The sequence below is a fragment of the Podarcis raffonei genome, chromosome 13 (genome assembly GCF_027172205.1).
Source record: "Podarcis raffonei isolate rPodRaf1 chromosome 13, rPodRaf1.pri, whole genome shotgun sequence".
In the NCBI taxonomy this organism is placed as follows: Eukaryota; Metazoa; Chordata; class Lepidosauria; order Squamata; family Lacertidae; genus Podarcis; species Podarcis raffonei.
In genome coordinates, this window is record NC_070614.1 from 1,009,067 (window position 1) to 1,024,197 (window position 15,131).

At 46.5% G+C, this 15,131-nt stretch overlaps 1 protein-coding gene across 16 annotated transcripts in view; it reads left to right on the forward strand.

Moving 5' to 3' along the window:
• The window catches only part of ACACB (acetyl-CoA carboxylase beta), a 61,061-nt gene that overhangs the window by 19,993 nt on the left and 25,937 nt on the right, over positions 1-15,131 (forward strand). For 15 of the 16 annotated variants that reach the window (XR_008327372.1, XR_008327371.1, XM_053363294.1 and 12 more), the window contains 12 exons: positions 2,539-2,648; positions 3,653-3,763; positions 5,990-6,199; positions 7,543-7,713; positions 9,197-9,358; positions 10,192-10,355; positions 11,283-11,433; positions 11,602-11,705; positions 12,018-12,099; positions 13,348-13,493; positions 14,427-14,577; positions 14,861-14,995. Coding sequence is in view for 14 of the 16 variants with exons in the window: in XM_053363294.1 (XP_053219269.1) it covers positions 2,539-2,648; positions 3,653-3,763; positions 5,990-6,199; positions 7,543-7,713; positions 9,197-9,358; positions 10,192-10,355; positions 11,283-11,433; positions 11,602-11,705; positions 12,018-12,099; positions 13,348-13,493; positions 14,427-14,577; positions 14,861-14,995 (1,697 nt within the window). In the remaining 2 variants the exon portion in view is untranslated. Of the gene's footprint in view, positions 1-2,538; positions 2,649-3,652; positions 3,764-5,989; positions 6,200-7,542; positions 7,714-9,196; positions 9,359-10,191; positions 10,356-11,282; positions 11,434-11,601; positions 11,706-12,017; positions 12,100-13,347; positions 13,494-14,426; positions 14,578-14,803; positions 14,996-15,131 lie in introns of those variants that run through there. The other variant, XM_053363298.1, reaches the window with a different exon arrangement.

Genomic DNA, 15,131 nt, shown 5'->3' on the forward strand with positions numbered 1-15,131 from the left:
GAGAGAATACTCCTCATGATCGCTATGTGTTACTTCCAGGACTCGAAGCCTCTGAATTCCAGCGGCTGGGGAGCAACCAGGGGAGAGGGCTGTTCCTGGGCTCAGGTTCTGCTTCTGGACTTCGCTGGGGCATCTAGTTGGCAAGGACGAGATCAGGATGCTGGGCTTGATGACCCCCCCCCCAGCCTGATCCAGCAGGGCTTTGCTTACATGCGCTGCCTGGGGGTGATGGACAGGCCCCTGTGGGATACCGGTCCGGATAGGCCTCTGGTCGGATCCAGCCCGGCTGTTCTTTTTTTTTTTTTAATATTTATTACTTTTAAACCTTACAAAAAGGAGAAAAGAAAAGAAAGAAAAGAAAAAGCAAAAGAAAGAAAAATCAATACAGTACAATATATAAACAATACACAACACAACATTAACACATTAAACAAAACGAGAGCAAAAACAATTCAAAAAACACACATCATACCATCTCAATACCCTCTCTTTCATTCCCTTGTTTCATCGACCTCCTCTCACCTCCCTTTTTGTATTCCATTTCTATTAATTATTTCAGCAAATCCTTTCCATCTTTCTCTATTTTCTGTCATATAGTTATCTTAACATATTTTAACCTTATTTTCCATTAATACTATAGTATTTATTTATGCTTAATTCCTTATAACATTTCTACTAAAGCCGTATAATTCCATTCCAACATTTTTCTAACACTCATTAATTTTACATTATTTCCATATATAGACTTTAAACTTTTTCCAATATTCTTCCACCGTCTCTTCTCCCTGGTCTCGGATTCTGCCAGTCATTTCCGTCAATTCCATATAGTCCATCAATCTGGTGATCTTCTGTCCAAGGCTCTTAACTCTTTTCCAAGTCCCTTCTGCAAGTCTTCTTCATATTTATACATGCACTTTACTTTGTCTTCTCCTGATCTTGTTCTTATTTTCCTTCCTTTGATGCTGAAGAGTAGATCTCGGGGAAATTCCCACCTAGCAATGTTTTTATTCCTTCTCGACAAGTCAGCCAAATCTCCATAGTTAAAACTAAGATTCAAAAGATATTTCAGGACGTATTTCAAAGTTCCTCCAAATCTGGCGGTCCCCACAACTCCAGTCTCCTCCTGACCCAAGTCCAGGTCCCAAAGGTCAGTAAATCCCTGCATGAAGGGATCTATCCAACTTTCCTTCTCCAGTCCAAGCGGGGCTCCAATCCTCAAAATCTGACTTTCTCTAAATTCAATCATAAAAAGCATCAACTTATAGTCATCAAATTGCATCTGTAAGGCTGGGGCTCTCTCCCTCTCCACTTGTGCTACTTTAGGTTCAACAACAACAACTTTCTCCCCCGCCTACTCCACAATTTGCCATGTCAAAGTAGATCCCTGTATCGATTCCTGAATAGTTTCTGTATTAATATTCACTTTTTGTCCCAAATTAGTCACTTTTTGTTCCAAGTTATCAATTTTTATAGTCATTGCATCCGTCTTCTTATGGAGCTGTTCCAGTGAATCATTTATCTTACATAATGCAACCACTAAGGCTTCTTCTGTCAACATTCTTAACGCTCCAAGGTCAATCCCAGATTCTCACAGTTTGTTATCTTGCAGCTGGAAATTCCCCCAGCTCAGCTCATGTAACAATTTCAAAAGCTTCCTCTAGGGGAAAACAATTTCTATTTGTATCAATCCTTTTAAGCACAGTTCAAGCAATAAAGTTAGTTTCAATTTTCAGTTACTTTTACTCCTTTTTAAACACAGAAGGAGACAATGGAAACAATGTATTTCTCTTATTTAACTAGCTGTCAACAAATGATCTATTCACAGTCAATGAGCATTTCCAAAACGTCAGTCTTACTAGCAGCCCGTTTCCAGGTTCAGAGCGGTGGTGATTTGACTTTCTTCACTCTCTCCTGCAGGCTTACACGATCCAAAATTTTCCCCCTCTTCTCCTGCTTCCAAGGGGGGTTTGATGATTTTAGCCGATGGAAATTTAATCCTTTACGGGAGACTTTCCAAGACTTTAGCTTGCAGCCTCTTTGCTTCAGTCTATTTACAAAAGGGGAAGGCGGACTTCCTGTTTGAAACCTCCCCGTTTCGGTGCCAAATTAAGACGTTTAAAAATCCAATTTTCCATTCTACTCACGGGTAGTTGTTTTAAGATCAAATTGTCCACAGGAAAAAGTCAGCGCTCTCCGGCAACAGCAATGCGGCTTCACTCCATGAAAGAAGCAGTCAATTCGAAGCACCACACCACTCACCCCACGTTGCTCCGGATCCCCGAAACCGGGTTTCCCCGCGAGTAGGGGAGGCGCAAAAGGTGCCAGCCGAATCCCACGTTCACAGGCTTCTCCCGCCTGTGATTTTTTGTGGGTCCCCGCCTTCGCCGTGGCGGCCAGACCCTAATTTCCACACAGCAAATTCCTCCCGATCAGAGGAATTCAGCCATTACCGGAGGCGCTAACCCGGAAGTCCCAGCCCGGCTGTTCTTACATCCCTGTGGCCATCACTCTGAGGCTTCTTGATGTGAATGTTTCCAGGTTTGGTTGCTGAGTGGATGGAGGACGAGAAGGAGCAGCCAAGAACCATCACTGTCCCCCTGGAGACGTACTGGCAGGGCTGCGTCAGGGATCAGGATGAAGGCCTGGAGGTAACGCAGGTTCAGAGGGGACTTTGGACTTCAGAGCAGGGGTGGCTGACCTGTGGCCCTGCCAGGGCCAGACTAGGACAGAAGATGCCACCCGACTCCTCCTCACTCTGCCACCACCTAAGGCAACTTGAGGCAGCCGGGGGAAGCCCTGAAAGTGGCGGGGGAGGGAGCAGGGGGATGGCGACGGTGGAGGAAGAGGCGCAGGAGGCAGCAAGCGGCTCTGGAGGTCAGATCTGCTGCTCCTCCAGCTGCCTCCAGCAAGCAAGCCCTGAGCCCAGCGGATGCTGCCTGACTTGGAATCACCCCCTGAAGTTGATGGACGGTGGATTCAGGAGAGTCCAAAGAAAGTCCTGAGCAAAACCCCCAGCAGAATTTCCTCCCAAGGCACATTCCAGCTGCAAAAGGGGGATTTTCCTCAGGGCCACAACACACCTGAAAAGGGTTGCATTCTCCACACACAGCTTCCTTCTCAAAAAGAAACATTATCAGCCTTGAAGAAATCCTGTGCAATTTAACAGCCACATTGCAGGAAGAATTTGCAACCAAGGCTTTTCCCATCAGCCCTTACTAAGTGAGAGAAGCTGAGACAACCAAGTTTCTCCCTTTCCCACCAAATTTTTAAGCCTCAGGGTTCAGGGCTGAATTTTGATCTGCAGTTCAACCCTGAAACATGACACATTGAGGAGGAGTGGAGCAGCATTTGTATCGGGCAAAGGTGGTAACTCCCTGGGGGGCAGCCAGCGGCCTTGTTACTTAAGGAGCCCGTAGCTCTGTGTGTGTGTAGCTGGGCACTTTTCACGGGGTGAATCAGCCACCATTTTGTACTGAGGGAAGTCTAGGCTGTCCACACTTAGCCTGAGAGAAGCACAGGCCTTGGCCTCCGAGAGGAGATGGTTCGCTCCATAGTCCGGGGCTGCGATTAGCGGGAAATGGTCCTTTAGCTCTTTGCCATCTGACTCTTATTTTCCTTTCCTTTCCTTTTTCTGAAATTTCCTTTCTCTCAGGCTTCCGAGAGAATTGGCTATCCTGTGATGATCAAGGCTTCGGAGGGAGGCGGCGGCAAAGGAATCCGGATAGTGGAAGCGGCAGAAGAGTTTCCCACCCGCTTCAGACAGGTGAAAGCTGCCGTGGTGGATTTATTATTAATTTACCCCGCCCTTTTCTCCACTTAACAATTAAATGTTTAATTGTTTGTTTACGGTTAACTCGTTATGTTAATGTGGCATTCCTGTATTAATTAATTTAATTTCATAGAATGTATACGCCACTTGATTGTAAAACAAACAAACAAACCATCAAATCAGTTTGCAAAGAGAGTTAATAAAATTATAAGTAAAAACAATTCTTTGATGTTCAAAAGATAAAATCAGCAATAAACTGCAATAAATGAATTAAAAATACATCAACATTCCACATATCTAGGTAGGCTTGTCTAAACAATAATGTTTTTAGCTGGTGCCAAAAAGAGTGCCTGGTGTAAATAGGCAGGGGGTTCCAGAGTGCAGGTGCTGCCACACTAAAATATCCATTTTATAATCTTATAATCCATGCAAGTGCCACTTCAGAACATTTGCAACTATCTGAGGTTTTGCTTCATGTATGAAAAGTTTCCATAGCCAAGGACAAAGCATGTTGACTGCTAGGCTTCCTTTTGGAAGTTGAGGCCGGGGTATGTTACAAATACACTAAAATGAAATTCAGATGCTGCTCTTTGCCGCGGGTGCAGAGAACCTCAAGTCTAGGAGCTGAATATGGCTCTACATTGAGTCCTCTCTGTCTGGCCCTCGGGACTCCCCCCAAATCGCATTTCTCCACTCCCTCCTTGAGGGCTTTGGCTAGATGTATCCTGGAACTGTGACAGTGCCTCTTGAGGAGAGCTGTGTGGCGCTTGTGTGGCTTGCAGGTAGTCTACTGTGCAATGGGAAAAGGCCCCCCCAAGGCTCCACCCACTCTGGCCCCCCCACAGCTGGTATGTGGCCCTCAGAAAGTTCTGTTCATGAGGGAATGCGGCCCTCAAGCTGAAAAAGGTTTTCCGGCCCTGCCTCCCAAAAGCCGCACAACAGAGAATCCTTAAACCTTTGGCTTCTTCAGAATATCTGAAAATGTGTTCACATTTATTAAAATTGGCAGATCTGTACTTTGGGCTTTCCTGTGGAAAAAAATTGGGCTTTTTCTCCCAATGCTGAATCCAGATTAAACACATGGGTTGTTTTAATGTGTTCATAACAAACAGCACAAATGTTGCTTCCAGCGTTGCCGCCTGCCGTGGAGTTTGCCCTTGGAGAGGCATAAATCATTAACAGATGTGAATCAGTCTGTGACATCTGCATTCCTTTAAGGCAGGAGTTTTCAGTAGGGTGCAACTTTGACGATTTGAAAGACCACTTTGGTTGACTAAAAAACGCCTCTGATTAACTGAGCAGCATTTACTGTGTTTGTTATTAACATGAACATGGCTTAGAAAGGATGCTCCCTGTTCACTCCTGCACAGGGTGGATGCCTCTCCTAAGCTGCTGCAGTATATATGTTGCAACAATTTATTTCTTAGTGTTTGGGTTTCATCACATGCACATTCAATTCACTGGCCTCATACAACTACCTGGTGTATATGCAGTCCTATGCATATTTACTCAGAAGTAAATTCCATTAAATTCAGTGGAGATTACTCCCAAGCAAGCACCCTGGAAATTGTTTGTTCAGGTGATGACTCACATTATCAGGCCAGCTCTCCAGGGTGAAATCTCTGTTGTGAAACCCCTGTGCCCAGCAGAAGCGTCCTGGCATCTGTCTGTACAGTGTGCTTTTGTGCCTCTGCGTTCTTTGAGTTTTGCTCCCCCCCTGCCCTTTCCTGATCTTCCTTACCTTATGGCCCACACAATTCAGCACCAGTAAACTGTCTCCAGAAGCCTCCCCCCCCCCGAAACTTCAAAACACCAAACTTTGGGTGTCTCATAGCCTTGTCCTGTCCTCCGCTCACATCCTTCCCCAGTCCCAACCTTGAGTAATGCTGCTCTGGAAGGTACCTGGAAGGCCATAGCCAACATGACTTGGCTGCTGTACTCCATGCTCTGGTAACTTCCAGACTGGCTTGTTGTAATGCATGCATCACTTTCTACAACTCAGAAACTCCCAACTGGCCCCAAAGGCAATGACCAGGTTATGGACTGCTTTGGATTGCTTTGTGTTAATTGGTGGGTTTTTTGTCACCCACACCCATCTCAGCTCTCTCCTATCCAGCTGGTGTGGATTGTGTAGCATTGATTCCTGCACTGCGGGGCCTTGGATCAGATGACCTTTTGGGTCCCTTCCAGCTCCACAATTCTATGATTCTGTGATTCTAGGTGCAGAGTGAGGCTCCAGGCTCTCCGATCTTTGTGATGAAGTTGTTGCAGCACGCCCGTCACCTTGAGGTCCAAGTCTTAGCAGATCAGTATGGGAACGCGGTTTCGTTGTTTAGCCGGGACTGCTCCATCCAAAGGAGGCACCAAAAGATTATTGAAGAAGCTCCAGCAACTGTAGCAGCAACGTCTGTGTTTGAATACATGGAACAGGTACACACACCTGAGTTTTCCAACAGGGTCATAGCTCTGTGGTAGACCACCTGCCTTGCATGCAGAAGGTCCCAGGTTCCATCCCCAAGGATTCCCAGGTAGGGCTGAGAGAGACTCCCAGTCCGTGTCGACAGCACTAAGCTGGCTTGGGCCAATGTTCTGATTTGGTAAAAGGCAGCTTTCTCTATTCTTATTTTAGCTAGCCCTTTGTCTGGGACCACAATAACTGGATTCTTATTCTACAGTAGTAGAGAGTGCCTGGTGCTCCTCAGGACTTTTAGAAATAAAAGATGTTTTTTATAAAATGGATGGTGTAATTCATGAGTTTGGACCCATCATGCCAAAAACCAGGCAAAGTCACAGCAAACCCGCATTTTGGTCTGCCATTCTGATTCAAAATGGCACCTGGCACCCAAGCGTTGACAGAGACCCCTGTCCCCATCTCCTTGTTTGCACGCACCAAAACAATAAGCAAACTGAACTGCAGCCACCATTCGCAAATCATGTTTTTCTGAGTTTTGCAATGCAGGTATACAGGCAACCTCTCATTTACATAGGTTCAATATGCGCAGAACGAGGTGTTTGCAGGCTTTTTCAGTGGTGTTTCAGATATGTGCAATTTCACTGACACATGTGGTTCCTTAGAACGTAACCCCCGTGTAAATGGCCTACGTATATTGCCTATATTGGGGGGAAATGCACATAGAAAATAACAAAGAAAAAGTTGATGCATTAGGGGAACTTGCTTGGGAAATTGTGCAGAAATGACATAACAAAAATTTATATACTGGGTGGAATGTGCACTAAAATGCATATAATTTTTTTGTGGTGACTTCCCTTTCCCACAGGCCCGCATCCCTGTTTTTCATTTTATTATTTATTTCCCTTTATAGACTGCCTCTTCTCCAAAGACCTCCTCATGGTTCCCTTTTGCCCTCTTCCTCCTCCCCCTCCTTCCTTCACACTCACAACCACCCTGTGCTGTAGATCAGGCTGAGACCAGGGTCACCCGTAGTACTTTGGGGGTGAGTGTGGATTTGAACCTGTGTCTCCCTAGTCCCTGCCCCAACACTCCGACTGCAGTACCACACTGGTCCTTGTCCCGTGTTCAAATCTCACCTTCACCGCAAACTATTTTGTTTCTTTACTTGCTGAACATATTCCTTATTCTTCAAAATTCAGTTCTCCAAAGCAGCCAATATATCACAATGCAAGAAAAATTAAAGTCACAGTTTCAGATAATGTAGAAGCGTGCACTTCTCTGGATCAATTGTTCCTGTTACTCTCCCAAGGCATTGCGTGTTTTATGGAGGCTTATTTTGCATGGCTGCTTTTCTCCACAGTGCGCTGTACGACTTGCCAAAATAGTGGGATACGTGAGTGCGGGAACGGTGGAATACCTCTACAGTGAAGATGGCAGCTTCCACTTCCTGGAGCTGAATCCGCGCCTGCAGGTGGAACACCCTTGCACCGAGATGATTGCTGATGTTAACTTGCCTGCTGCCCAGCTTCAGGTAATTCAGATACTACTAAATGGGGTTTTTGTCCCGTGGCCCTCCCCAGCCAGCATGGCCAGTGGTCAGGAATGATGGGTGTTGTAGTTCCAGCAACATCTGGAGGACCACAGGGGACCCATCCCTGTTCTCTAGGACTAGTGGGAAGCAGGTTCTTTGCAGGGACCTAGAAATTTCTAAGCCTGGTGTTGTTCTCATACCACCAAAAGTCAGTCTCTTTAAGGTCTTTTTCATTGTAGTAATTTATTTATTGCATTTTTATCCCATCTTTTCCTCCATGGTACTCCAGGGTGCCATATGTTCTCCCTCTTCACGTTCATTCCCCAAACAACCCTCCTTTACCTATCCAGTGAAGTCGGTGAGGCAGAGAGGCAGTGATTCAGTGACTGGCACAAGGTCACACCCAGTGAGCCTCATGGGCAAGGAGGGATTTGAACCCTGATAGCCCAGGTCCTCGTCCAGCACGCCAGCCACACTGGCTCTTCCATTGCAGTAAAGAATGTAGGAAGAGCCCTGCTGGATCCGGCCAAGTGCCCATCTAATCCAGCAACCTCCTTCCCACAGCAGCTGGCCAGGTGTCTGCATTTAGCTCTTCTCCATAAGAATGTAGCAGAGGAAATAACCGGAGTCTGAAGTGAGCTTGCAGACCCTGGTTAAGAGGGGAACCTGATTAGTGCTAAACATGATTAAGACTTGGTGCACATGTGTTCTTCAACTGTGGATGAGCGTATGGGAGCCTGTAAAAGAGAGAAAAAAGGAGTATGGGATTTTTACAAGCCACTCCTAATCTCTTAGCTGCGGTTGAGACTATGGGTTCATCCACACTCCCACTTGTTTTCTAGGCACAGGTCCGAGCAGTTACCCCCTTTCCCCGCTCCTTTCCCATGGAAAACCCATTCTTTAGTGCTAAATTAGAGCAAACATCAATCTGGAGAAAACCCGAATTGCACTCTGCTCTGATTGAGCATCAAAAAGCAGTTTTCTCTGGCGGGAAGCAGAGGGAAAAGAGGAAATGTGAATAAGCCTTTAAGGGTTATGTGCATTCACTTGGCAGTTTATTTCATTTTCCTGTTGTTTCCCTAATTGTTAAGTTCTGGTTTATATTTGAGCTTTCACGTGATGTAAAAGACACTTCCTGAAATATAGTGGAATATAGCACAAGTTTAGCACTTGTTTCCATGTTATTTGCAAATAGATTTATTTTCTGGAAGCAAATATCATGGAAATGAGTGCTAAATGTACACCATATTACCAGAAGTAGTTTTTATGTTATCTGAAAACTCAAATAGAATGCAGAAATTAACAGTCAGGGAAATGTCAAGAAAACAGAATAAACTGCCATGGAATGCAGCCAATATCTTGCCATGTGTTCTGATGCAAAGAAGATAACTGCATCCCATGAAATAAAATGTTTGTAAAAGACCCTGAAAGGTCCAAGGAATTCTGTTTCCTTTTGCCCCTTCTTTTCTCTTCCTCCTCTCAGATTGCGATGGGTGTGCCTTTGCACAGACTGAAGGACATCCGAACCCTCTATGGAGAACCCCCCTGGGGGGATTCTCCCATTGCCTTCGAGAGCCTCAGCAATGTGCCCGTCCCCAGGGGCCACGTGATTGCAGCACGGATCACCAGTGAAAATCCTGATGAGGTCAGTCATGGAGACTCAAACTGTCCTTACCTGTAAGGAGATGGAGAGGGGATGCTGAGAGAGCTTGGGTCCACATTGCAAGCGTGTGGGATGTGAATCCTTTTATCAAGCAGTGTCAAACTTCTGTGCAACAGGAGTTCACAAATTGCCTATTGTTTATTTATTTAATTTTTTGGACCCCAGCTTTCCACCTAAGGTTCTGTTATGCTGCTTACAATCTAAAAATGAAATAAAAGCACAATCCAGCAACCATTAAATATGAACATATAACAATGAAGTTTATTATTAAATATTATTATTCAAGATGAAGCAGCAAGGACTAGCAGCTGCAACAAAACACAATTAAGTCCAGGATTGCTTGGAGAAGATCTTGCAGGAACTCAGATGACCCTGCAAGATCTGCAAGAGCCCCCCCCTTAATGAGGGCACTGCCTGGGCCTTGCCCCTTCAAGCAAGATGGGGAGCGTCAAAGTGGACACAAAAAGAGCTTTTAAGCTTTCTGCCTTGCTTGGATTTAACTTGTGGAATTTCAATCATGTTCTACCACGTATGGTTGAAATAATTCAAGTTAAGAGTGAGTGCCTATGATACGATCACACTGTAGTAAAGACCTGGGGACATTAAAGCCCACATCCGGTTTTTCTTAGTACTGGTCAGGTAACACCATCTATGCTTTTCAGTGACTCTGCTGTCTCATGTTTACCATTTTTGTGGCAAGCTGCCTTTTGAGACCTCACTTAAAAGTCGACGGGGAAATAAGGCAAAAGTGTAAATGCATGTTCTCCCCCCCCCACACTTTCCTGCTCCCCATGTCTCTCTTTTGCACCTTGCAGGGCTTCAAGCCAAGCTCTGGCACCGTGCAGGAGCTGAATTTCCGCAGCAACAAGAACGTCTGGGGGTACTTCAGTGTGGCAGCCACTGGCGGCTTGCATGAATTTGCTGACTCTCAGTTTGGACACTGTTTCTCCTGGGGAGAGAACCGAGAGGAAGCCATCTCGTGAGTATTTCACTGTCATCAACCTTAGTGGCCTTAAGGAGTTGGGAGCAGGTTACCTGCGAGATCACCTTGCCCTGCATATGCTCACTTGACTGCTTTGAGCTTCAGAATGGGCACCCTTGGAGGTGCCATATAACATTTGTTCCACATTGCGGCCGCACCACACTTTGGAACTCCCTGCCTATAGATACCACTGTGAATCTATACAGTGAATAGATATTCACTGTATTCTTTTTCACACCTGTGAGAACCACTTTTGTTTAGGCAAGCCTGCCCAGATACATTGAATGTTGGCATGTTGTTTTAATCTGATTTTAGCTTATCATTGAGGTTAATTATTATTTGAATGTTTTAAATAGCTGCTTTTAACTGTTGCTGAACTACAACTCCCATCACCCCTGGCCTTTGGGCATGCTTGCTTGGGCTGATGGGAGTTGTAGTTCAGCAACATCTGGAGGGCCAAAGCTACCCCACCCCTGCAGTAAGTTAAAACAAGAGCCATGATGTTAGGCTGTGAGCTTTCCCCCTCAAATGGCAGTCATCAAAGTGTAGCTTGAGGATAAGGAAATGTGTGGCTTCATGATGTGATGGTAAACTTTTTAGATGATCAGACTGCAATCCTATCCACATCTGTTTGGGAATAATCCCAACTGAGTGAATGCAAAGGGTTGCCCTGCAGATGTTATTAGGGAGAGGAGAGGAGATGCAAGACTGCCTCTTTTCATACCAGCATTTCCAGTAACATCTACCAGGCTGTGATTGGATGATACTTCAGAAAGGGCCTTGCTTCACCCCCTGATAAATCAAATTTCCAGCTATCTTTTTGAGAAAAGCAAATTTATTGTTGTATGCAGAGTCTAGATAAAAAATAAAAATAAAATCTCCTGAGGCAGATCTGTACCTTAATAAGAAGGGTTATCTTCTCAGAAACTTAGTAGTAGCTCTGAAGGAGCTGTCCATCCGTGGGGACTTCAGGACAACAGTCGAGTACCTGGTCAAGCTGCTGGAAACAGAGAGTTTCCAGGCCAACGAGACTGACACCAGCTGGCTAGATCACCTGATTGCAGAGAAAGTGCAGGTGAGCCGAGCTCCGGGTGCCAGTCATTTATGCCATGCTTCTGAATATATACTGCATATTTTTTATTAACCTTTTGGGATTCAAAGATGTGAGCACCTTGGTCTGAATTCTTTCTTCTTATGAAGAAGTTGTCTGTCTATCGGTCTGCCTACATTATTTTCCCTTCAGGCAGAGAAGCCAGACACTATTCTGGGTGTGGTCTGTGGCGCTCTCAACGTGGCGGATGCTCTGTTCAGGACGTCTATGGATGATTTCCTGCATTCGCTTGAAAGGTAAAGCGCCACCTAAAGGAGTGTTGGGGGTGTTACACCACTCAGCCGCATTTGAGAAACTCTTCCTACTCACCTGGGCTTTGGTGCTGACTTGCAGTCGCAAATTATGTTGCAGGGAGTGGCAGCATAGCTAAAGAGCAGCTGTCCAAGCATAGCAGCAAAGTGTGTGTGTGTGGAATGCTTAGAGTATTCTAAAGGTGCTCTGCAGATCTGTCTTCAAAAGATTGTTCTGAAGAGTAACTGAAGGGCGGTGGAGAGGGGAGGAAGAGGATTGTAGGGCAATTTTTGTGCTAAGATGGGATTGTCTTCCAGGGGCCAAGTCCTACCAGCAGCCTCACTTTTGAACATTGTTGACGTTGAGCTTATTTATGAAGGCATGAAATACTCACTCAAGGTAATGCTTGCGAAAGGTTGATCCAAAGGGGAAGGCTCAGAGAGCCAGTTGATTTGTGTGCCAAATGTCCCAGGCTCAGTCCGCAAAGACTACTCCAGTTAGGCTGGGGAAAGACTCCTGTCTGAAGCCCCGGAGAGCCCCTGCCAGCCAGTGCAGGCAACACTGGGCTACATGGACTTGACACAAGGCGGCTTCCCACCGGGAGTCTTGGTATGCAGGGTGCGGCTTGGGAACTTGATTGGAGAGCAGGCTGTACCTGTTGCTTAGGGAGTAAGAAGATAATGAAGTTGTTCATCATGGGACATACCGTATTTTTCGTTCCATAGGATGCTCCGTCCCATAGGACACACCTAGTTTTTTGGGGGGGAATAAAGGAAAAAAATTTTTCCTCTATTTCCCCCCCCAAAACCAGGTCAGGGAAACCAAACCAGGTCGGGGAACAGCGGTATGGCGGTGCTCCGCCTCCCTGCTGTCCCCCGAGCTTGTGGGGCTGGCCGATGTCTGCCCGAAGTGCGGGGCGCTCTGCTTCAGGGCGCCCCGCGCGCCGAACAGCAGGCTGCTATCCGCAGACTAGGGAGCCCTGCGGGAACTCCCGTGGGCTCCCCAGGCTTGCAGATAGCTTCCTGAAGCCTGGAGAGCGAGAGGGGTCGGTGTGCACCGACCCCTCTCGCTCTCCAAGCTTCAGCGAAAGCCTGTATTTGCCCCATAGGACGCACACAGATTTCCCCTTCATTTTTGGAGGGGAAAAAGTGCGTCCTATAGGGCGAAAAATACGGTAAATACAGGTGCCACTACCTGAACATAATCAGTCCTCAGGAAATGGTTTGTCATGAGAGTGTTTGTGTAACAAGTCAACATTTTCTTTTGATTCCTATGAGAAGATGTATAATGCTTTTCTGACCACGCAATTTTGTCCCCAAAATGACAAAAAGACCCAGGAAAGCCCTCTGAAAGCTTGCAAAAAGCAAACAAGGGGAAAATGCTCTTATTTGCCCCATCTCTCCCCCTTCATCCCCACCATGGTTTCAGCAGAACAGCTGCTGCAGGCCAGCCAAACATGAAAACAAGGCTTCCTTGAGGCAGCTTATCCACACGCAGGTCTGGCTGTTTGGATATCTGACTCTGCAGTGTGTATTGTGAGGTTGGAAGTGGGCAGGGTGATAGATGGGGTAACTTGGGGGTTTCCTTCCCACTCTGAGGGGAAGATGGGAAAAAGGCTCCCATTTTCTTTTTCTGGCGCTTGGGCAGGTTGCTCGCCAGTCTCTGTCTACCTACGTGATCATAATGAACAATACCCACATAGAGATCGACGTCCACAGGTTGAATGACGGGGGGCTCCTGCTCTCCTACGATGGCAACAGTTATACCACGTACATGAAGGAAGAAACGGACCGGTAAGTGGATTTCTGAGTTGCTGCTTCTTGCTCTTTGTGGAATCCAGTTCAAGGCTTAGCAAGGGAGAGAAGCTTTTCCAGGCCACCTACAAGGCAAGAGAGCGGCCTTGTCTGGGCACACGTGCAGCAGCCGTTTGCTCACAATTAAGTCGCAGTTGCCTGTGATGGAATGGCTAGCAGCTTAGGCTGGGAGCTGTAGGCCAGGGCTGTGCATTTCACTTTGGCTGTGAGGTCCTGCATTCAATTCCCAGACCAGATAAGACAAACCTTTAGAAGAGGGAGGAAAGATTAGCATAAAAGCAATAACAGCTCACATAGAAAAAGGGGGGAACTCTAAAGAAAAGCATAGCAACTAGAGCTGCAGTGTTAAAGTTATAAGTAGCTAGATTAATCAACTAAATGGTGCCTCAATTAATTGGGCAACAGATTTTAATTTTTTTTACATGTGCAAATACTATTTTTAATACAACTATTTATTAAAACTGCTTATATGGTTGGCAGGTGGCAGTGATCTGTTTTAATCTGGTGTTTTTGTCATAGCATAAATCTGAAGCAAAAAAAGCATGAGAGTTGGAAGGGACCCCCAAGGGTCAGCTAGCCCAACCCCCACAATGCAGGAATCACACCTAAAGAATCACTCACAGGTGGCCATCCAACCTCTGTTTCAAAACCTCCAAGAAAGGGAGAATCCTCCACCTTCTGAGGTTGGGCGTTCCACATCCTGTGCTTGAGAACTATTCTGTACATTCATTGGCAAATTAATCCCCCCCATTAAATTAGTTTAAATATTTAAAATGAATATTTAACTTAAGATTTCTTGGTCACAGCAACTGATTGAAAGACGCAACGGTAAAGGGACACCCTTCTCTCTGCAATGGGTAGCAGTTAACACCCTAAAAGCTAACCCCCCCCCCCGTCTCTTTTCGGCTCCAGATACCGCATCACCATTGGCAATAAAACCTGTGACTTTGAAAAGGAGAACGACCCAACCTTGCTCTGTTCTCCCTCTGCTGGGAAGCTCCTGCAGTACACGGTGGATGACGGGGGACACGTCTGTGTGGGCCACAGCTATGCGGAAATCGAGGTAGCCCTGGCATTGGCCGGCTGGGAAGCATTTCTGAAGATGCTCTGGAGCTGCCTTCCCAGCCACCGCATGGCAGGGGCAAACGGGAGCGTATTGGGCGCAATGAACTTTCAGCTGCAGAGTGGGTGGGGATGAGTGGATCATTTCTGGGGTGCCCCCTTTCCCTGGATGCCCCAAGCGCACACTTATTTTGCTTAAGGGCTAATCCAGCCCTGCGTGAATGCAGCTTTCATCCGAGGCCTGTCAGCAAGGGTGAGGAAGCCTCCTGTCACTCTCCAAACAGGTGATGAAGATGGTGGTGACCTTGGCAGTGGAGGAATCGGGCCTCATCCATTACGTGAAGCGGCCAGGTACATTGCTGGAGACGGGCTGCGTGGTGGCGAGGCTTGAGCTGGACAACCCCACCAAAGTCCACCTGGTAAGTGAGCCGAGGCTGATTGGGAAAGGAAGGCTGGGCTCTCCTCCCCCTCTGCTCCGGCCTTCTGGATTCTAAAAGGATTTTCTCTGCTTTCTTCCTTCTTGTGCTGCCCTCCCCAATGTCTCCCCATCCCCAC